This window comes from Mobula birostris, chromosome 25 (genome assembly GCF_030028105.1).
Source record: "Mobula birostris isolate sMobBir1 chromosome 25, sMobBir1.hap1, whole genome shotgun sequence".
Classification (NCBI taxonomy): domain Eukaryota; kingdom Metazoa; phylum Chordata; class Chondrichthyes; order Myliobatiformes; family Myliobatidae; genus Mobula; species Mobula birostris.
Genome location: NC_092394.1, coordinates 14,780,942 through 14,804,470, shown reverse-complemented (window position 1 = coordinate 14,804,470; position 23,529 = coordinate 14,780,942). Strand labels below are relative to the sequence as shown.

Here is a 23,529-nt window from a genome sequence, read left to right as displayed (position 1 = left end):
AGTACAGCATAAGATTTAAAATTACAGGAAATCTGAAATAAAACCAGACAATATTAGAAACATTCAGGTCAAGTAGCACCCATGGAAGGAGAAACAGTTAACAACATTAGATTGAATGGAATCTGAAGGGTCTTGGTGACCTGTAACATTAACTTGGCTTTGACCACTGAATGTTTCCAGCATTTTCTGTTTCTAAGCTGTACTTGTAAAAGCAGCAGTATGGTCCTCAACCTCTGGAAATAATGGATTTAAGTTAAAAAAAAAAAAAATTCACCACACAAGGAGAAAGGGGGAAGAAAACAGTGGTTTTGTATGCATTTTAATAGTCTTTACCAATTGGTACATTAAGATTTTAATATGCAGAAAACATGAATAAATCTTGTTTTACACAGTTTGATAGCAACAAATCTTACTGTAAAACACACAGCAGTATATACATTCCTTAACTGATTGCTTGTACTGTGTCAATAGCTCAATTATCTTCTCACAGTCCTGGTACTTGTAATTGCACCCTTCTGCTTGTAAAATTACTTCTTGCCATAGTGTCAGTGATGAGTACAACGTCTACTTGGAGGTTCACTACTGGTCTTCAGGAACACTTTAGGAACACTGAGGGAAAAGGCGGGACTAGAAAGCAGCCAATCACATGATACAGTGGGAATGGCAAAGGTCAATTAACAGCCAGTAAATTAGCTGACAAAACAGAGTCTGAAGGGTTAAAAATGGCTTCAGTGGGAATGGCCATTTAAGAAGAGTTTGAACCAGGCAATTCACAAAAAGAGGAAGAGGCGAACAGGAGAAGCAGGATACTGACAGTAGACTGGGCTTGGTGACTCTATAACCAAGCTTTCAAAACTACAGTGCTCCATAGCCCCTTACACTTGCTAGCTACTAGGTTTGTTTAGTGCCTTGGACATAGCATTGGTCACACCATACACGGCTGAAGAAAGCAGGACGGTTTTTCTTTTGTTATATTAAAGTGCAAGATGCTGTACAGGTTCTTATTCAACTTCAATGAAGGCCAAATCAATCTAGGTGGTTTCAACCAGTCTATATTCAAGTGATTTATATTAAAGCAAACCATGATTTGGAATGGGGCACACAGGTAGTTAAGGGCTAATTTCTGGAATGTGTACTGAGTTAAAGATGTTCTTGCTTTATTATTTTCCATTACCAAGTGAAAACATGGGTTATTCCATTTTAGAACAGTTTCCTCTTTATAAGAAATGTTTCCTATGTACATATTTTTGAAACAAAAAGAAAAAGTAATTTTGGTCAAGACAGGTTTTGTATTGAAAAATTCTACTCGCTCTGAAATGGAATGAACTGTAATTCACAGGTAAGAAACATTTAATAATATTACAGGTCAAAAATAAATGAAGAATGACCAAGTTTTATCAACTGTTCAGATAATATTTTAACCATTTCTTAAATTAAAATTGTTGCAAAAACTTTAAACTGAGCTCCAACTACAGTTTCAAGTTCTTCACAGCACCACCACGGATTATTAACGTACCATTGAATCTTTATTTTTGATATACTTGATAGCATTCACTCATTGCAGAATAGTCAACAGGAGTGCCATTCTAGGTCAAGTTTTGACAAAAAAGTGCTTTAACAAAAATTACCAGCAAAAAATCTTGAAATATGACTGGATATTTTTGACTATTACATAACTCTGGTGTCATAAACTGCCTGTATGTTGTTTGGTTGAATACACTTTGCTTTCATTGTAAGGTGCCAGGAGAGATAGCGACCATAAGTAGACTCTGTCCATTAAGATCAATGCAAGAGTAAGTTCAAGTTCTGAAAGCAAAGAAGCTTCTTAACCAAGTCCAGAAACTTAGAATAGTATAAATTGACATTTGTATATTTTCAACACATGAAAGGGAAAAACGTTGGGAGTTTATTCAACAATTTTGCCTTAGTAGGCAGTTATGTGCACTTTGTTACAATAACTAATAAAGAATGCAATCTTACTTAAATAGCAGAGCTGAAATCTATTTTTCCAGGAGATATATCATTAAGCATATATTATAGAATGTCTGTAACTGAAATAACACACTTCAGCTCTCAATGTTTAGGAGGAGACAATATAGGAATTACACAGCTGTAACAAACAGGTACGAAAGTGCTGAAAACATGAATTCAACTCCAGTCGGGTAACTATGTCTTTTTTGCAGGTAATAGTTGCAGCTGCCCAAATTACCAACTTCCAGATTCTTTTTGAAGACATCTTTCCAGACAGCACAACCAAACCAGTAGCAGATTGGGTTCTAGTTATCCTTTGCTTGCCATTAGCTGGTTGATAAAGACTTAGCAATATATAACTGTTGCTAGTGCTATAACTTTGCTGCACCGATGTATCAGATTTGTAGGAAAGAGTGAGCCACAAAGGGCAGAATAATAGCAGAACTACACAGATGAACAGAGCAGCTTGCTTGTCAAGGCCAACTTCATTAGAATTTTGATTGGCAACTGGAAACTTAACCCAATGCAGCTCTAAATTACCATACTGCATTCATTACTACAAGTTTAAAACATTACACGTGATGCACTGCATGTAATTTACAGCAGCTACTGTGAATTACTGCTAACGAGCACATTGTTCTTCCCAAAATCGATGTTTACAGATTCACAATGCTGGAATTATCTGGCTCTTTTACTGTTACTGCTATTGAACTATGTAAGTTACAATGGCAGGCGGCCACAAAATTCACAAAACATCACTGCACACTCTCCAGAATGAACAAGAAATTGCATTGATTGGACACGACAAAGCAGAATTTGATGCAATTCCCAGTGCTGATATGGCATTTTAAGTTACACTTTCCCCCCTCCTTGTGACACTGGCTCCTTCATAGGCTACACTTAGGCAAAATCCAGGAGAAAAGTCCAGTTTAACCACAGATACTTTATAAATTTATCATGGAAAATTTAGGGGCAGGGAGACAGGCAAACTGGTGGTGTTCACCATGATTTTTGCATGTATAAACCAAAAACAAATACGTTTCCAAAATGAATTCACGGACCATCTGTAAACTGGGCTATTGCTTAAAGTCAAGACATTTTAAGATAACACGGTGCACATTTTACTATAAAAAAGCACAAAAGGCCTTTTAATGATTTGTTATTCAAAAGCACCGTTTAACTGATTGATGCTGCTAATAGCCTTCTACAAAGCATATTTTTACATCATTATGTCCTGGAAAGTTAAGTCTTTTAAATATTTCAAGTTGTAGAATACATCCTTCATTAAATAAGTGTCCTCTGCTTCAAGCAGGGAGTGTTGATAGGATTAGGCACAAGGTTTTCATATGTTTTAAATAAAACACAGCTTTAAAACAAATTGCAATAGTTACTACAAAATTTCACTTCTGCATGTTTTTCCCCCTAGACATTTACAAAAAAATGTTCAGTTTAAAACAAAAAAAGCATCCTAGTTAAAAGCATGGTATATTTAGTGGCTTTTTAATGGGATGACTAAGTTATCTTTTTAAAACATACGAACACAATGTGTCTATTATGGAAAATGGTGCTACAGAGCTCATCATTAGAAGCAACAATTTTTTAAAAGCAAGTTAGGTATTCACACTATTTTTTTTTCAGTTTTAAAGCTTATGTACTGTCCAACCAAATCTAGTAAGTTAACAAACAATGTGCACCAAAATAAATTCGTCAGTGCTCAAATGCAGTATAGTCTGAACTGGTTAATGTAATCCTTGGATAGCAATCACCCAATATTCTCAAAATAGTTACCATGTAACCATAAGGCAGTCCTCTCTGTAGGGGCCAAATGTTTGAAGGAGTTCTCTTCAGCAAACACCAGTCAGACCTTGTTGTGATCAGTGTTACTATATTTCAAGGTTGGAAGATGGCACAAGGGCTTAGAGACAAATAGTCTCATTTATTAATTAGCAAAACCCAAATTTAACATGCAATTATTTGTGTATGTTAATCTCAACACAAGTGGGAGATCTAACAATAGTCTTCAGAATTCACCCATTGTTATTTAGAGTTTACTGGATATTGGTTTGAACTTATGCAAAGTTAATAGAATGGTAGACAATTTATGAACAACACACCTACACACTCATTAAATAAGCCCTAGTACCACACAAAGTGATTCAAGGATTACAGAATCAGCACATTTGGTGTGCTTCAGACATAAATGACAATGAAATTAAAGACCATTTCCAATGACTGAGAACATCACTGCTGATTTAATTTCAGAATCATTTTCAGTGCCCTAATTATCCAATCAACTTCTGCTTTCCAGGTCTAATATGACCAATGCTAGCCCTTGTTCTTTACCTATGGTACTTCTAGACAACGTATGTAATTTACAGTATACAATTCGGATTCACCATGCATGAATACTTTTGTGTAACATTTAATAGCTCAATCTACATCCAGAATAATTTACATTAAAGGACAATAGTTATTAAACAGAGCTGGATGGGTAACCATGGTAATTGAGTGCATCTGGAGGGGTAGGATTTTGGGTGGTGAGGCCAGGGAAAAGGAGGGAAAGGAGAAAAAAACCAGAAGATCAATTCTATCAGCGGCACTCCCAGACCTTTACCGTTTGATCTACACTTCCAGTGACAACAAATGGACCCGTCTTGTGGAAATCTGTGGAAGAAATTGACAATTAGATAGAAGTGACAAAAATATCAAGAATTTGATGTAACATTTTATCCAGAGGTGTGACAGCAAATACAGACTAGATGGGCAATTGTATACAGCTTTGATCGATTCAAGTGTAATTTTGTACCTTCTGTATTCTAGCTTCTCTGAAATAAATAGCAACATTCCTTCCATTATTTTGATTGGTATTTGTACCAATATTGATTTTTAATTATGTCTTATAGTCTATAGGAGGGGGAAAAGGATCAGCCATGATTGAATGGTGGAGCAGACTCAATGGGCCAAATGGCCTAATTCTGTTCCTATGTCTTATGATCTTAATTCAGCTCAAAACTTGTGAATTTATTCTCTGCTTCTCTACATTTACTAAATTCTTAACATTTAGAAGTAATACTCTTTCTTGAGTCCAAGGAGTGGTTTTACAATTGAGTGTGCCTCAATGACATGGAGAGCTACATTGGTTGGAGTCAGGGCTTTATGCTTTGGCTCTTCATAGAGTTACCCATACTAAATAGGTCCAAGACTAAGAGTGGTCCACTGGTTCTCCAGGTTCAGGGGTTCAGCTCAGGGCTAACAACCCTGACTGGTAAAATAAAATTGTTACATAAACAACAATGAAGAATTCTTCTACACCTGATTGCAATGGTATTCCTGAGTCTCCACCTGGAAGTTGAATGACTGACAGTAGTGGAACCCAAGATGAAGCTATTGTCACAAAGTAGTCCTAAATACCGCCAAAGATGGAGGACCTTCATTGCTGCCCTAAAAGTCAATGGTGTAATGGGCAGTAAGTTGAGTATTTAAAGTTTTGTAACATACAATGCCTGGATGGATTATTGTAATGAAACAATAATCCTGAAAGTACCAATGTGCAGATACAGATTGAGTACACCTTATCCGAAATTCCAAAATCTGAAAACCTCCAAAATCCAACACTGTGAGCCCTGACATGACATCACAAATGAAAAATTCCACAAGGCACCTGGAAGGTTCTCAGGTGATGCAAACATCACTGAGCATCACAGACAGCTAAGAGACCTCACAAATGAACAGACATTAATGAGAACTAGAAAAGCACTGCATAAAGTGAAAAATGAAGATCTCAATCGTGTACTGAAAGAGTGGATTCATCAGCGTCAGAGTGAACATACGGCGCTTAATGGTACGCTGATCATGAAACAAGCGAAGACTTATCACAATTGTTTTCAAAGGTAATTGTTTCATGCACAAAATTATTAAAAACATTATATAAAACTAGACCCTGTGGACAGGGAAGCTGTTTGAAATAGATGGTGGATATGAAGCCAATCACAATGCTATAACCTGGGAACAGATGTGGCGAGGCCAGTTATTTAACTGACAGTCTGTGGAGGACTCAGTTCCATCACCTCAGACTATGCTCCAACTGCGGACTGTTCACTCTGTGAGCCATGCACCAGCTTTACATAAACTGTGTATGTAATATAAATGAATTAGGGCCCCATCCCTAAGGTATCTCATTATGTAGACACAATTATTCCAAAATCTGAAAAAATTCAAAACACCTCTGATCCCAAGCATTTCAGATAAGGGATGCTCAACCTGTACTAACAATAAATGATTAGCACAATGGATGAAAACATTACATATCCAAAAAAGCTAATTAAAAGGAGCAAAAAAAAAAGCAACTTGCAAAATTAAAATTTGAATACGAAGTAACAGTGAAAATCTAAATCTTTATATGCCTCTATGAAAATGCGAAGTAGGTGTTAAATCTCAATCATACTTAAAAGTTCTGGTAAGAAGATGATGATATCCACCCTATCTATAATCCAGCAATCTTCATGTGACAATGAATGGTGTTAATTTGAGGTTTGCATTCACATTTTTTAGATTAGATTATGAGAACACTCAGTCCTCTTTTATTGTCATTTAGAAATGCATACATGCATTAAGAAACGATACAATGTTCCTCCAGAGTGAGATCACAGAAAACAGGACAAGCCAAAGACTAACACTGACAGAGCCACATAATTATAATATATAGTTACAGCAGTGCAAAACAATACCATAATTTGATAAAGAACAGACCATGGGCACGGTTAAAAAAAAGTTTCAAGTCCCGATCGACTCCTGAGTCCCCGATAGCAGGCGGCAAAAATAAACCTCTAGGCACCGGCAACTGCCGATGCCTTGGAAGCAGCCGACCACTGCCAACACCGAGTCTGTCCATCTGAAAACTTCGAGCCTCCAACACAGCCCCGAGCGCCATCCTCTGCCGAGCACCTTCGACCTAGCCGCGGCTGCCGAAACAAGCAAAACCGAGGATTCGGGGCCTTCTGCTCCGGAGATTCCGGTTACCACACAGTAGCAGTGGCAGCGAAGCAGGCATTTCAGAAGTTTCTCCAGATGTTCCTCCGTACTCTCACGTCTGTCTCCATCAAATCAGAATTGTGCACGGTCCCCTACTTGACAGATTACAGATATCATTCACCGGAGAGGCCACGCGCGCTGTGTCGCGCCGCCATCTCCTCCTCCTCCTCCAGATATTTAATTATATTTCTCACAACTAAGACTTGCAGGAAAAACTGAGTAGACAGATATCAAATACTAAATTTGCTCACTGAGGAAAGACTTCAAAAACAAACTGAGCAGGTGTGTAGGAAAAGAAATAATATTTTGTTTGGATTCAAGAATGTATTGAAAGATTGATCCAACAAATTCAGTAAATGTTATCAGATCTTTGCAACTCTCCACAGGTGTGCTTGTGGTCCACTGGGAAGTACATGTTTGACCCAATATCATTTAGATACCCATATTACTTGCTTCAACATTCAATTGTTTGGCAACAAATGTAATTGTTGCTGCTATCCTAACAAGTGGCTAATATATCCAGAGACACAAGAGACTGCAGATGCTGGAGTCTAGAGCAACTATGCGCTGGAGGACAATTCCCTTCTCTCTCTCCACCTTCCCCAAATATTCATTTTTGGGATCTGGTAGCACCACATGGACCAGCATTTATTGCCCTTCTCTAAGCACCTCTGGGCAGTGTTTATACAATGGAGTGGCTTTAGGTCATTTCAGGAAACACTGAAAATCAACCACATGCGGTGGGTTTAAGGTCACATGTAAGCCAGGCCAGACAGAGACAGATTTCCTCCCCCGAAGCACGTTGGTGAATAGGCTGTTTACAAAAAATTTCAATATATTGCTTCCCTATACACAGGGAAGACAAACACACTTTTCAGAAACATAGAAAATCTACAGCACAATACAGGCTGTGCCAAACATGACCTTACCTTAGAAAGGACCTAGGGTTGCCCATAGCCCTCTATTTTTCTGAGCTCCGCATATCTGTCCAGGAGTCTCTTAAAGACCCTATCGTATCTGCCTCCACCACCGTCGCTGACAGCCCATTCCACGCACTCACCACTCTCTGCGTAAAAAACTTACCCCTGATATCTCATCTATACCTACTTCCAAGCACCTTAAAACTGTGCCCTCTCGTGCTAGCCATTTCAGCCCTGGGAAAAAGCCTCTGACTATCCACACGATTAATGCCTCTGATCATCTTATACACCTCTATCAGGTCACCTCTCATCCTCTGTCGCTCCAAGGAGAAAAGGCCCAGTTCACTCGTTATTCTCATAAGGCATGCTCCCTAATCCAGGCAACATCCTTGTAGATCTCCTCTGCACCCCTTCTATGGTTTCCACATCCTTCCTGTAGTGAGGTGACCAGAACTGAGCACAGTACTCCAAGTGGGGTCTGACCAGGGCCCTATATAGCTGCAATATTACTTCTCAGCTCCTAAACTCAATCCCATGATTGATGAAGGCCAATGCACCGTATACTTTCTTAACCACAGAGTCAACTTGCGCAGCAGCTTTGAGTGCCGTATGGACTCGGACCTCAAGATCCTCTGAATCTCTACACTGCCAAGAGTCTGACCATTAATGCTACATTCTGCCATCATATTTGACCTACCAAACTGAATCACCTCACACTTATCTGGGTTGAACTCCATCTGCCACTTCTTAGCCCCTTTTCGCATCCTATCAATGTCCCGCTGTAACCTCTGACAGCCCTCCACACTATCCACAACACCCCTAACCTTTGTGTCATCAAATTTACTAACCCATCCCTCCACTTCCTCATCCAGATCATTTATAAAAATCACAAAGAGAAGGGGTCCCAGAACAGATCCCTGAGGCACACCACTGGTCACCGACCTCCATACAGAATATGACCCATCTACAACCACTCTTTGCCTTCTGTGGGCAAGCCAGTTCTGGACCCACAAAGCAATGTCCTCTTCGATCCCATGCCTCCTTACTTCCTCAATAAGCCTAGCATGGGGTACCTTGTCAAATGCTTTGCTGAAATTCATATACACTACATCTACTGCTCTACCTTCAATGTGTTTAGTTACATCCTCAAAAAATGCAATCAGGCTCATAAGGCACACTCTGCCTTTCACAGAGTATTGTTTTAAATCGTATGGAGACAGAATGCATTTTATCCCACTGCTTTAACAAAAATAGTGAAAATAATGGCTTCCTCTTCCACCTTACATCTGTCCCAACCACTAACCTTACTTCACGTGGCCGCACAAAGGATCTTCATCATTCTGTCTCTCAGCCTAGATCTCCTATTGCCCTTTTGGAAAAAATCTGTATCAATTTCCCAGTTTCTCTACTCTTCCCCATGGTTAGTCAGTTATTTCCTGTTTTCAACTCAATTTTTTTAATTTGTGAATGGCTTCCTTCTGCAAAGCACCTTGGAGAAATGTTTCTGACCTACATGTAGAGCTGATTGCTTTTAGCTGGAAACAACATTTCTGTAATCAATATAGTTTTGATTTTTGGACAATGTCCACACCAGTACCTCCGAGAAGTCTTTTTTTTCATAATCGTGCTTCCCTTACATTATACTTGGTTCTCAATCCTGTATTCCCCACCTTTCTGCTCTGAACCCTCTCCTCCCCCAGAGCAGCAGGGTTATCCTGCCCCACCTTTCATTCAACCAGTTTCCACAATGAAGCCTTTTGATGTATTGCTGCCACCAGAAACACCTTCCTCTCCTCTCTCAGCATTCTAAACAGATTGCTATGCTTGTGCTTCTTTTTGATTCACAAACCTATCTCCATTAATATCCAATCAACTTCTCAGCAGAAGTACAGAAACATTACCAATTTTTTAAAAATTTCAATATATCCTGCACTATTCTCAATCACTCCCCAATTACTCAAAAGTTAGATGCAAATTATAGTGATCAATTAACTTAACTGACAGGTCTTCGGTATACGTCAAGAAGCCAGAGTCCTGATGTCACAGGGAGAACGTGCAAGCACTATACACACAGCATCTAATGTCAAAGACCCAAGTCTCTTCTAGACTAATACAAGTATATTACAATTGATTTTTTCCTAAATATTTTGTACAAAAAAGGTTGCATTTCAAAAGCTTTTATTAATATACAAACACTGAAGTAACAAGCAAAAATAATGCAGTAATATTCTCTATTCATTTCAGAAAATCTTATCTTATTATGCTATGAAAATTAACCAAAGGCTTCTAAATATATACATACCAAGAGAGGTAACAAAGTGTTCATGTGCATTCAGGGTCTTCATGCACCGTTTGTTCTTGTAGTCCCAGACTCTAATAGTTTTGTCATCAGCACAGCTCACAATAAACTTCCCTCCAGGATGAAACAGAGTACCACGTACCCAGTTATCATGGCCAACCTATATTTAATAGAAACATCATTAGATGATTTACCACTTTGAACTCTACCAACGTACTGCTAGGACTATCTCTTATGAATGAGCATAGACTAAAAATCTGTTGATGCACAAGAGAAGGTTTTATATCTTATTCCATTTGTGATTTTTTTAAAACCCTTTGAGCTGGAGGTAGTGTGGACCACTTACTTTAAAAGTAATGTAACTTCATATTAGAAAAGTTTAAATTATGATCATAATTGCACTTGTTGAAGAAAGCACCCTAAGATAATGTGAAGCTAATTAAAATTTAATAAAAATGAAATTAATCACAGGTTATTCAACAAGGATGGAAATAGAATACCAAAAAAAAACAAATCCTGACTTTACCTGCTAACTATATATAAATATTTCAGTGAAAAGTTGATGTATTTCGGTTGATGACATCTACTCACCAGTGTCATAAGGCACATTCCAATGCTAATATCCCACATCTTAATTGTCTTGTCTCTGGATCCTGACAGGAGGAAAGGTCCAGGCTTGCCACTCTTTTTAGTCTAGAAATGGTAGGAATTGAAGGTGTTAGAGAAAGCAAAATGTCTTCTTAGTTCAACAGTATATTTGTAAAATATTACTGGCCAAATTTACTTTTCAGATGACTGTAGTTACATCAGGGATAAATACTTTCTATTTGTCATATTAGGCAAGGTTAAGCAGTCAACTGAATGGCATGCCTTCATAGTTGAGGATGACTGTCTTTCAATGTTAACTGCAAATTTGAAGATGACTGACCAGACCAACAGGGATTGTCTAGTGCTGAGGAATCTAAGAGGTGATCCAGGGCTATTGAACTAAGCCCAATTAGTATTTTGTTGTTCACACTCTTTCATTTTCCGCTATTGTATGGTTTCAAAATGCAACAGGCTCTCAGTTCATATCAAAACAACTAAATGTATATAGGGACATGCATTATTTGCAGTTTTTTGTTTTAATCCGTATGTTTGCACAGTTGCTAATGATCACATCTGTGCTTAGCAAAAAACATACAAGCCAATTTAAAAAATGTATACAGCAGGCAATCCTTGTGTTAAGGGGGTTGAGGGGGGGTTGGGCATTTCTGAAAGAACTGTCCATATTGTGATTTTATGGAAGACAAATCTGTGTTGTCCGCACATGCATCAAGAAACACAAGATGTAACTAAATTGTGTTGGTTTATTTACTTTCCTCTCAAATACACTGAAATTAAATTTTATTTCATTTCTCAAAATTTTGAGTGCCGATTGTGAATTCTGTAAGGTTAAATTTCTGTTACCCAAATGGTGGTATTGTGAGGGTCCCTTGTAAAGTCAAGGCAAAGAAATTCACCAGAAAAAGAACGAGTTTTTAAAAGCTTAAAAAAAGTCTTTTTAAAAATAGCAAACCAAGTTCTACAATACACAAGATTATCAGCTTCATGGAGAACATCTGCATTCCTCTAACAATTGTAATTTTCAATAGAAGCCATCAGTTTGGCTAAACGATCCAAATGCTTATACTTTACCAAACTGCTGTTCTCTCTGCAAGTTACCCTCTGAAGCATTTGAATTAATTTCCTAAATACTGTATAGCCATTCATCTATTGTCACTAAAATTCTGAAACTTCTAATTTTACTATACCGTGGAAGTTCTGTTGCCTTTGTAACCACAGTACTTAAAGGGAGCGGCTCACCACGGCATTCCCAAATGCAATAAGGAATGGGAAATAAATTAGCTTTTCTATTGAGTCCTATATCCCATGAATCAAACAAGTAGGGCACGAAACTATATATTATTATAACAATGCCCAACCCCTCCCCCGATGCTATTAACCCAGGCAGAAAATAACAGCTTACGTAAATGAGAAATTTAACTCGCAAAAACTTGAACAAAAATCTACAATTAACTTCTTATACACAACCTAAATGGAAGAAGCAATTCAGCTAACAATATGAAAGGGGGATATCCACAGTGGGAGTCATAACATACTTCATTGACAGGAATAAAATGCACAGAGCAATCAGATGCACAACTATAATAAGGATTTCAACTGAATAACTCTCGAATCCTTTGTGAATCAAATCTTATTGCACGTCAACGTGATTTTGTTTATAATTCTAGAATGGGGAAATTAAAACATATTTATTTAATTGTTTTTTTAAGAAGCATAATGGCAAACTTCGTATCTTAATTGGATTTTACGCAAAGAGTGCTTCAAAACTTGAGCATACAGGTGGTTATGAAGGAGCATTAAAGTAAGAATGCAGTGAGAGAGGTCAAAAGAACAAGATCTCTGTAGCTGAATATACGGTTCTGATAGTATGTTGTGTATAAGTGGGCTTGCTTGGGAGTCCAGACTCAAAAAAAACACTGGGGACTGGGGTGGGGGAGAGGTAGGTAAGGGTGGTCAATTTTTACTGAGCCTCCTAAAAACATTACATGTAATATACTACAGCCATAATTTTTTTCTCAAATCAATAAAAAAAATTGGTAACCAATGCTAAAAGCAGGTTTTGTTATACAAATGTTTGTACCTTCATCATAGCTAGACATGTGGTAATATAGTTCTTAAAATGTAGTCACCTTATTGTAAGGTTTTCATATTAATACCAAGGATACTTTGAAAGCACAAGTACTCTGCACTAGGTCAAGTTCTCCCACAAAGAGCCAAGGGTTACCATTTATAGAGCTATCAACATAGCAAAATGCCCCGGGTGTTTTATTGCAACATTCAGAACAGAAAATGTGTCATCTGAAAGAAAGAACTGAGGAGTAAGTGTTTGCTTTTGAGATTAAAAAGATTATTTAAGGCAGGGCTTGATAGGTTCTTGATTGGACATGGCATCAAAGGTTACTGGGAGAAGGCCAGGGAGTGGGGCTGAGGAGGGGTAAAAAAAAAGGATCAGCCATGATTGAATGGGAGAGCAGGTTCAATGGGTCAAATGGCCTAATTCTGCTTCTATGTTTTAATGATCTTCAAGGATGATGTGGAGGTAGAGATAATGAGATGTTTATAAAGGAAATTCCAGACCTCAGCTTTGGAACCATGAAGAACAGCCATCGGATGAGGAGCAAACAGTTCAGAACAGAAATTTAACACAAACTTTTAAGTTGAAGGAGCTTAAAGAAATGGATAGAGCTGAATTCATGGAGGTATTTGAAAACAAAGATAACACTTTTAAAAATACACATCCAATGAGGAACCGACACAAGTTAAGCTAGCAAGGGTGATATATAAATAGAAAAGTGCAAGTTTTGGAGGTCTATACATTTGTTGTGGTTTGGTGGCTTGTGTCCCTCAATGACCCAGAGAGTTATGCTGATTAGTTAGGGCTTTATGTTTTGGCTGTTGGCTGGGTCACCCATGCCAAACAGGTCAAAGGGTAGAGACCAGACTAAGAGTAGTCTACCACTTCTCTAGGTTTGGGAATTCAGCTCAGGACTAACAACCCTGACTGGCCAAACAAAACTGTTACGGAAACAGCAATGAAGAATCCCTCTACATCTGTGTGCGATGGTATGATGGCCAAGGACAGAGCTGGCGGACCTTCACTGCTGCCCTAAATGCCAGCAGGTGTAATGGGAAGTACATATTTAGAGTAAAATAAAGAAAGCCAGTTCCAAACATATTGAAATAGCCAAAGTGGTAAAGTAATAGATGAAACCTCCCGCAGCTAATAACCAGAGGCAAGTAGGGAGGCAAGCAAGAATCTTTCTGATGGCACAGAATGCATGGACATATCAGCATCTATGACAGAAAAATTCCAAATAGTCTGGCACAGTTTCACCATCAGGGTGAGAGTTGAATCACTGGCTGATGAAGAGATTGTGATGGAACTTCAATATTCCCAATGTTTAGGTGGGGAATACTTCCATGCTCTATACTCAGCAAGCAACTGGAGAAATTGAGAGGCCAATAGCAATGGACCTTGATGCTATTAGCATTCTAGTGAAAAATGAAGTTGTGAATTCAAATTATGTTACTGAAAAGATGGAAAATATAGGAGTGCACAGTATTTTTTTTCAGGGAAAAGAAATAAAACCTAGAGGGCATAAGGGGAGAGGATTTAAAAAGGGACCTGATGGGCACTTCATGCAGAGGATGGTGGGTATATGAGGTATATGAAATGAGCTGACTGAGTAAGTGGTTTAGGCAGGTACATCAAAAGAAAAGTTTTAGGAAAACATAGGCCAAACTCAGGCAAATGGAATTAATTTAGATGGGCTTCATGACCAGCATGGCTAAGTTGGCCAAAAGAAATTGTGCTGTATTACTCTATGATTCTATGATGTGGGCGAATCATTCAATGGCAAAGTCTCCTGGCTTTGATATCTCAGATTCAGGTTCAACGCCAATCCTTACATTACAACCAATATATTAAGGAAGCAATTTTATTAATTATTAAAAGAGAAAGATAATCAGTTAACAGCAATAGAAAATCATCCTTTAGACATTTCCTCAGGGGCATTCTACTGATATTCAACCTTCGGGAAACTCCTTTGTCAATCCCCCCATATGTCTAGCAACCTTCTGAAATTATGGCCAGAAGAACCACTGGGGAAATTTGCAATATTTAAGTGCCTCCACACACTCATTAAAAATCCATTAAAAATCTATTAAGAATGCTAAGGTAGATGTAAATCAGAAAACGAGGCATAAGTCAACAACATCTCAATTACATAATCACGATTTCATTAACAAAACTTTGAAATTCAAATTCTGTTAAAAGCTATTTTAAATATTCAGAAGTTTATTATGCTACAAGGTTCATATTACTAAACAGATCAAGTATGGCCAGCTACCCATATTAAATAATGAAACCTAGAATGAGCAATCAAAATTGCATATTTTCATAGGTTGATAGTAGATTGTTTTTTAAAGACTGCTATTACTCTCCAAATTCTCCAATTGTTGTTGTGGGAAGCTCAAGGAAGCTCCTTATTGTGTCTAGGCTCAATCATACAAAAAAGATTTACTTCAGTGTTAGCAGTCATTAACTGTCAATCACACTGACCTTTGATTACCTTTGGGCAAAACAGCATACAACTGCATCCTACTTCAAATTGTGGTTTAACAAAAAGGTAGTGTCAAAAGGATCCGACAGAGAAGACCTTTCACAAAAAACCTGTTAATTTTGGGTTGATTTCATTAACACTTGTCATCTAGCACTAATCAATCAAATAAAAAAAACCTGAGAGTAACCTTCTACTGCATTGAATGAGTTTCACTTCTTTTAGCTCTGCTAAGAATTGATTTGGGAGCTTAATTAAATTTTCAGAGTTCTACACAAACTGATGGTAGCCAGACAGTATAAAGACAGACTAGCATAGGTGGCAGGTGAGAATGTTAAACTGATGCCTACCTCATACTATACTGGACCCAAATGGCAGGATGTGTTCCCATTAACACCACAAATTGAATCAACACAGGGTCATTATGTATAAAAACATGCATTATGGACATGACTGCTTTGTCAAGAACCCAAGTGTGAATCCTTGCTTTCAGCAATGCTGTGCCAGGAACCTTATCATGCAGCATCAAGAATTTGGCCCAAATGTCTGCCCTCTACTGGTGTCCTCACAGCAATGAATCACCTGCTTCTCAGGGTGGAAAGACTACCAATGGCTGGTGCTGTGCATACTGAGGTGTGTGTCCAACCACACAGCACTGAGGTATGTGACTTGGGGCTGTGCTATAGCAGGCATGTTTTAGACAGCAGTTGGTCTTATTCGGAGACCATCTGGATCCTACAGCTTCTCTCATTTGTTGGATGCGGTGGAAGCTACTGTCACCTCGTGTTACTTTGCTCCGTAGTCCAAATATTTTCCCTTGTACTGTCCTCAAAACACAAAGATATCTCTAGGCAGGTGAGAACTGTATAGTCATACAAAGAGGGTAGACAGCAGATGGACATCTATCATCACATCAAATAGAAGATGACAAGAGAGAACAGCAAGGGGCTGGAAAGCGTGCCTGGCAGCAGCTTGGAGGGCAAGGTAACCTCAAAAGGCTAAAAGTAGTCAGAGGGCAGGAGTTCATGCCAAGCTCCCTGTGCAAGAGTGCACAGTGCAAGTACCCTTAGTTAAGCACTTGAGGTATATCTGTTAAGATAAATGGTTAAAAGCACTATCATAAGCCAGCACTGTGGGTGGCATTGCAGGGCTCTAGTGTATCTGCCTTAAGAACCATTTGCCTGGGAGTTAGTCTGAAGATCCAATGTGGCTGACGACGGAAGTCCAAGACACCATAAAAGCAAAAAAAAAACATACAAGATAGCAGAAATTAGTGGGAGTTAGAGGATTGGAAGGCTTTTAAAAAACAACAGAAGGCTACTAAGGGACCAATAAGGAGAGGAAAGATGAAATATGAAGTTAAGCTAGGCAATAATATAAAAGATACAAACATTTTTTCCCCCTCAGATAAATAAAGAATAAAAGAGTGGTCATTGGATCTTGGAAAATTATGTTGGAGAGGTAGTAATGGGAAACAAAGAAATACTGCAAAAACCGATGAAGTATTTTGCATCAGTTTTCACTGTGCCAGACACCAACAGTATGCCAGAAATTCCAGTGTGTCAGGACAAAAGTGTTGTTGCTATTACTAAAGTGAAGGTGCTCGGGAAACTGAACGGTCTGAATGTAGACAAGTCACCTGGACCAGATGGCCTACACCCCAGGATTCTGAAAGAGGGAGCTTAAGAGATTGTGGAGGCATTAATGATGATCTTTCAATAATCACTAGATACTTGAATGGTCTCAGAGAACTGGAAAATTGGAAATGTCACTTCATTCTTTAAGGGGGGGGGAGGGAGGCGTAAAACAGGAAATTATAGGCCAGTTAGCTTCACTCTAGTGGTTGCAAAGATGTTACAGTTAATCATTGAGGATGAGGTTTCAGTGTACTTGGAAACATGCTAATGTAGACCAAATATAGCATGGCTTTCTTGAGGGGAAATCTTGCCTGACAAATTTGTAGGAATTCTTTGAGGAAATATCAGGCAGGATAGACAAAGGAGAACCAGTTGATGTATTTTCAGAAGGCCTTTGATAAAGTGTGGAAAATGAGGCTGCTAAAAAAGATAGGAGCACATAGTATTACAGGAAACGTATTAGCATGGACAGAAGATTGGCTGACTGGCGGGAGGCAGAGAGTGGGAACAAAGGGGGCTCACTCAGATTGGCTGTCAGTGACTAGTGGGGTTCCACAGTCGGTGTTAGGTCTGTTACCTTTTACATTATATGTTAAAGATCTGAATGAAGGCTTTGTAGCCAAGTTTGCAGATTTTACGAAGATAGATGGAGGGGCAGATAGTGTTGAGGAAATAAAGTCCCTGTAGTAGGGCTTGAACAGATTGGAGAATGGACAAAGTGGCAGACAGAATACAGTACAGGGAAGTGCATGGTCATACACTTTAGTAGAAGGAATGAAGACAGACTACTTTCTAAAAGGGGAGCGAATTCAGAAGCCAGAGGTGCAGAGGAACTTGGGAGTTATCATGGAGAATTCCCTCAAGGTTAATTTACAGGTTGAATTGGTAGCAAGGAAGACAAATGCAACGCTCGCAATCATTTTAAGAGGACTAACTTTATAAGGCATTATAAGACCACTTAGTGGGAGAGTTTAGGACCAGAGGGCACTGCCTCAGAATGAAGGACATCCCTTCGGATTAGAGATGAGGAGGAGTTCCTTTGCCAGAGGTTGGCGAATCTGTGGAATTCATTGCCACATTTAGCTATGGAAGGCAAGTCATTGGGTATATTTAAAGTGGAGGTTGATAGGTTCATGATTAGTAAGGTATCAATGGTTATGAGGGGAAGGCAAGAGAATGGGATTGAGAGGAATAATAAATCAGTCATGATAGAATGATGGAGCAGACTCGATGGGCTGTACAACCTAACTCTGCTCCTTTGTCTTATGCTCTTAAAAGTAATTGCAATAGAACCATAGAACATTACAGCACAGAAACAGGCCTTTTGGCCCTTCTTGGCTGTGCCAAACCATTTTTCTGCTTAGTCCCACTGACCTGCACCTGGACCACATCCTTCCATACATCTCTCATCCAAGTACCTGTCCAAGTTTTTCTTAAATGTTACAAGTGAGCCCGCATTTACCTCTTCATCTGGCAGCTCATTCCACACTCCCACCGCTCTCTGTGTGAAGAAGCCCCCCCAATGTTCCTTTTAAACTTTTCCCCCTTCACCCTTAACCCATGTCCTCCGGTTTTTTTCCTCCCCTAGCCTAGTGGAAAAAGCCTGCTTGCATTCTCTCTATCTATACCCGTCATAATTTTATATACCTCTATCAAATCTCCCCTCATTCTTCTACGTTCCAGGGAATAAAGTCCTAACCTATTCAACCTTTCTGTAAGAAATGTGTTAACTAGCAAATGTGAATTTAAATAGAATATTTTAGTCTCTTAATTCATCTTGCCTCAGATCCTGTTGCTTCCAAAATGGTTGGGTAGGAGCTCTCTGGTGCCCAGGAAATGCATTCTACAACATGTTCATGCTCCCGAAGTTCAGCTTTACATTCCTTTGTTGCTACCACCCATACGCGCACTGTCTGATCATTAGAACAGCTGGCCAGAAGAGTTCCATCTTGATTGGGTCGAACCATGCGCACCCATTCTCTATGTCCCGTGAAAGTCTTCACGCAGTAACTATTGGTGTAAAAATAAAATTATCCATTACCATTTTTTGTCAAGCATTACAGTGGTTGAAAAGAAAATCTCTTTTACTGGCCTCTTATCAATAACTTGCTTGAATTTAGAGAACAGGTAAGGATCTCTTCAATTCTGTCACTTACATTCCAATACTAAGCAAATTCTTATCAACTAAACACAGTCATAAGTCCTAAACTATCAAAGTTGTACTGAATTATTGCACATAAGATTACATAAGGCTGTAACTTACAAGTGCATGATTGAAATTATTAAAATCACTTGCATTTAATTTAGGATTCTCTAAAACTAAAAGGAATGTTAAGGTTCAGATGGCATGAGTTTGTTGAAGAAAGGATATTGGTTATTATTAAGAGTAGAAATATGAACTGCAATGCAGCATGACGTAAACTGTAATATCCACAACCAGCAGCTAAGGAGGTAACATCAATGCCTGAAACGTCAACAGTTTATTCACTTTCATAGATACTGCCTGACTATCCGTCTGGCATTTTGTTAGTGTGTTGTCTATATCATCACCAACTTAAGAAAAATATAGTAGGCATCGTGACCTCACCACTCTTGGCTTTGCAAATTGCTACAGATACAACATCTATAATAAGAAAAATAATAAAATTCTAGAAGCTGCATGGTATAAAGTTACCTAGCCAAATAACTGAAAAGAGAATATTAAAGGAGGCAGTCACTTGTCCCATAAGGAAATGACTGGCTTACAAGTAGAGCAGTCAAATCCCTGCCTGCCCTCCACTCCCTATAGTTTTGTACATTTCTCTACTTTAAATTTGTCCATATTTTTCTAAACACAAAATGCAATGGACTCATCCCTGATGAAGATGGCAGTTTTTCATCAAAATGTCAGTTAAAATTGATGCTTGTACCCGGCTGGAAGCCCGAGAAGAGCTTATACATAATATAAGCTGGGAAAGCACTTATTGACTTGGCCTCAATTTCTCCACATAGCAAAATGTTCAGTGCCTTAACAAATCACACACTTGGTTAATCACTTCTTTCACACTAGTAATTTTATACTGATGACCTTTAACTCCTCACCAGAATGAACCAAACTTTTTCAAATGCTGGAAAATATTAAGCCTCTCCAAACAGCAATGACAGCCGAAACAGTACAAGAGGAGCGGAAATTGCTATGAAATACCAGTAGCTATCATTCTGCTCGTATTTACAATATAAATGTTAAAACTTGGATGTTGTTTATTATTCTATGCTTGTGCTTTCCCAACTGTCTTGGAAGCTGGACTCCTCAGAGTACAAACTTGTGGCAACTAGTGACAAGAATTTACCCAGTGAACAAGAACAGAGCTCACTTATTTCAAGGCCTGCAAAGGAGGAGGTTTTTTTTTAAAATTATTGAGACTGGTTAAATATTTTAAATTAAGTGTTCCACTTTTGTTTTCCCCTCTGATTAACTGATTTAATATCTTGAATGATAGAAACTTGCAGTCTTTTGATATGATACGGCCCTGTCCAATATGCGGTATAAATTCCACACAAGTACCTATCACCTGTGAACATAATTTTGAACCAGGATGTATTTAGACAGCATGTCAAAAGTGAATCCAAAAGAGGCGAGTATGCCGTTGCCTTTCAAGTTGTTGAAGTTGAGAGTGTACTGCCAGAGTGTTATGGGCCCGTATCGCATGTTGCAGTACAAACAATGAAAATGTAATAACGCAATAGGCTGTGCACAATCAGATACTCAAACTGCTAAGGACCACTGTGTATACCTGATAATGGCTTAAGTTTATTAATACTATTTCAACTCAATTCTGCATTTACTGTAATACCATATAAGTTGGTATTTTCAGGGTTTAAGTGCAATTTTAAGTATTTACACATTAGATCTCAAAATCATATTTGTTAAAAATGATACCCAGATGGAATAAGCATATGAACTCAAAGTTAATCTACTGAATCACTCTTTAACTCAGCGTCTGCACATTTGAAAGAAATTAAACTATATCTATATTTTTAAGTCAATTAATAGATCAAATAGATTTCACTATTGTGAATCAGAAAAAGAACTTCAATAATTCTTAATGATATATTTTCCATGGAACAGAGAGCAAAAGGTTATTTTAATAAACACAGAAAGCTAGATGCAGCTTTTAGTGAATTTTTGAGGTGCTGAAATTCCATTGGATTCTCTGAATATCTGGGTACAAGATTTATTTCAGTCTATTAAAGGAATTTTACTAAACTTAATTAGAAACACTAGGGTACAAGTGTTTTACAGCAACTTACATCTATATATTGGCTTTAAGGTAGAAAAAAATCTCCCAGCAAGCTTCATAGGAACCCAATATAATTAAACTTGTATGTAAGCCTTTGCTGATTTACATTTATGACATAATAAACCAAATATTTGTACATATTTCTACATGTTCTACAGTAGAATCAAAAATACATTGTTAAATTGTTTTTAAAAACACACTTACCCAGTCTGGACTTCCCACATTTTCATGGTTTTATCCCTTGAGGCAGACACTATATGATCTCCATTAGGCATGATAGCTACTGATGAAATATTATGATCATGGCCTGAAAATAAATCAGAACTTAAATGAGGATGTACGAAAAAAAGTTCAACTAGGATCTGCCTTGAACATAGATTTATGGTCCCATCAAAAAGTTTTAAACCTTTAACACCACTGGTTATTCAATACTAATATTTCAAGTAATTGTGTTTATTTTTCCTATTTACAAAATGTGATAAAACTGTATCAAATACAAGAGCAGTCACAAAGTTTAGCTATTATTTGAGTATTCCTATTGTCAGAGTGCCCATTTTGATCCTGCAAGATAATTATGGTAACACTGTCAACATTGCTATTGTTAATCAGCAACAATGCAATTTCTTAGTATACCCATGTGAACACCTCTGGTGGGTATCATACCTGTATGAAGGGGTGAACTTGGTCTGAGGCCCTCCGTTGGTTGAGATCGACCATGAATGTTGCGTCCCAGCTGTCTACGTGCAATTCAGTACGCAAGCCAGGGTAATACGATATGGAGGGCAAGCTGCTGCCCATGCAGTAGGCTCCCCGTCTCCACGCAGCTGATGAATCCAAAGGAACTGCAGAGACTGATACAGCATGGCACCAGTGGAGCTACAGGAGTTGTCATTCAGTGTTAGACTAAATGTAGGACTGCCATACATACTCAGCTTCAGATTTTTCCTCAGGGTTTATTCTGAAGTCTCCCACGAGTGGGTACAGCCACAAGGCAGTGCAAGTTTGAGATCAGAGTTGGGCTAAATGCCTATGAGTGGTGCGCACTTGTGGGGAAAAAAGGTTGTAGGTGATGCCAGTGAATAACGCTACCACATGCAACCTTGTCCAGATGGTTCACAAAACTGTTTCCTTCGCTTCTTTTACGTTAACCTTTTCTTCTAAATGTGGTTATGATACTGTTGGAGCCTGTGATCACAGTTTGGTGGTGTGTTTTTGGGTCCTTTGCTCTCTCTGAGAGGGTTCCGGGGAGGCACGCAGCCTTGAGGCCAAGAAACCTACAGATGGGATGCGAGCCCATGATCGATTCGCTTTCTCACTGATTAAAATGCAGAGGAAGATTGAAAATAGAGGCAAGGGTTCAACACCATCTACCAGCCTCTGGCTTGCACCTGCTGGAGGAAGGTGTCTGCACGTGAAGTTCTCTCTCTCTCTCTCCCTTTCTTGTTGCTCCCGATTGTAGGCCCCTGCATTCGAATGATTGCTCTCTCTCTCTCTCTCCTTAATGCCATCAGAGGATGGTGCCGGAGAAAGGTTTAATTGACGTAGTTTGTGGACTGGATTGTAGGTTCACATTGTAATATGTTTCTGGTTTATGACCACTTTCTCCATTGCCATTTTTGGGCGACTTTGAATTGGGGGGGGGGGGGGGGGGCGCCTGAGCTGAACTGTAAAAAAAGTGTCCTGATGAAGGGTCTTGGCCCAAAACATTGAATGTTCACTCTTTTCCATAGATACTGCCTGGCCTGCTGAGTTCCTCCAGCATTTTGTGTGCATTGGTTTGATTTCCAGCATCTGCAGGTTTTCTTTTTTTTGTGACTAAACTGAAATGAATAATGAGGACCCTTCAATTTTATGTTTTTTGCTCATTCCTTCTTGTTGCTGTTTGTGCAATTTGTTTTTTGCCCGGTGGGGATGGGGTTCGATGCTCTTGCTGCTGTTTGCATGATTCGCTTTTTTTTTTTGCGCTGGGGGGCAGGGTTTGATGTTTTTCCTTTAAACAGGTTCAATGGTTTTCTTTTGTGGCTGTCTGTGGGGAAGACGAATCTCAGGGTTGTACACTGCATAGATAATTATGATAACAAATGTACTTTGAATCCTTTCAATGCACTTGGTAATGCAAGAAAATACCTAACATTACATGTACTCCTCCAAGTTCAAAATAAATTTACCAATGTACATCTATGTCACCATTTACAGCCCTGAGTCTCATTTTCTTGCAGGCATACT

At 38.7% G+C, this 23,529-nt stretch overlaps 1 protein-coding gene across 2 annotated transcripts in view; it reads right to left on the bottom strand.

Annotated features, from left to right (window-relative positions):
* Positions 1-303: 303 nt before the first annotated feature.
* The window catches only part of LOC140187913 (lissencephaly-1 homolog), a 93,944-nt gene continuing 70,718 nt past the window's right edge, over positions 304-23,529 (bottom strand). For both annotated transcript variants that reach the window (XM_072243773.1, XM_072243772.1), the window contains 5 exons: positions 21,508-21,610; positions 18,805-19,033; positions 10,813-10,914; positions 10,225-10,381; positions 304-4,635 (listed from right to left, as the gene is read on the bottom strand). In XM_072243773.1, the coding sequence (XP_072099874.1) occupies positions 4,562-4,635; positions 10,225-10,381; positions 10,813-10,914; positions 18,805-19,033; positions 21,508-21,610 (665 nt within the window). In that variant the 3' untranslated portion in view covers positions 304-4,561. The remainder of the gene's footprint in view (positions 4,636-10,224; positions 10,382-10,812; positions 10,915-18,804; positions 19,034-21,507; positions 21,611-23,529) is intronic.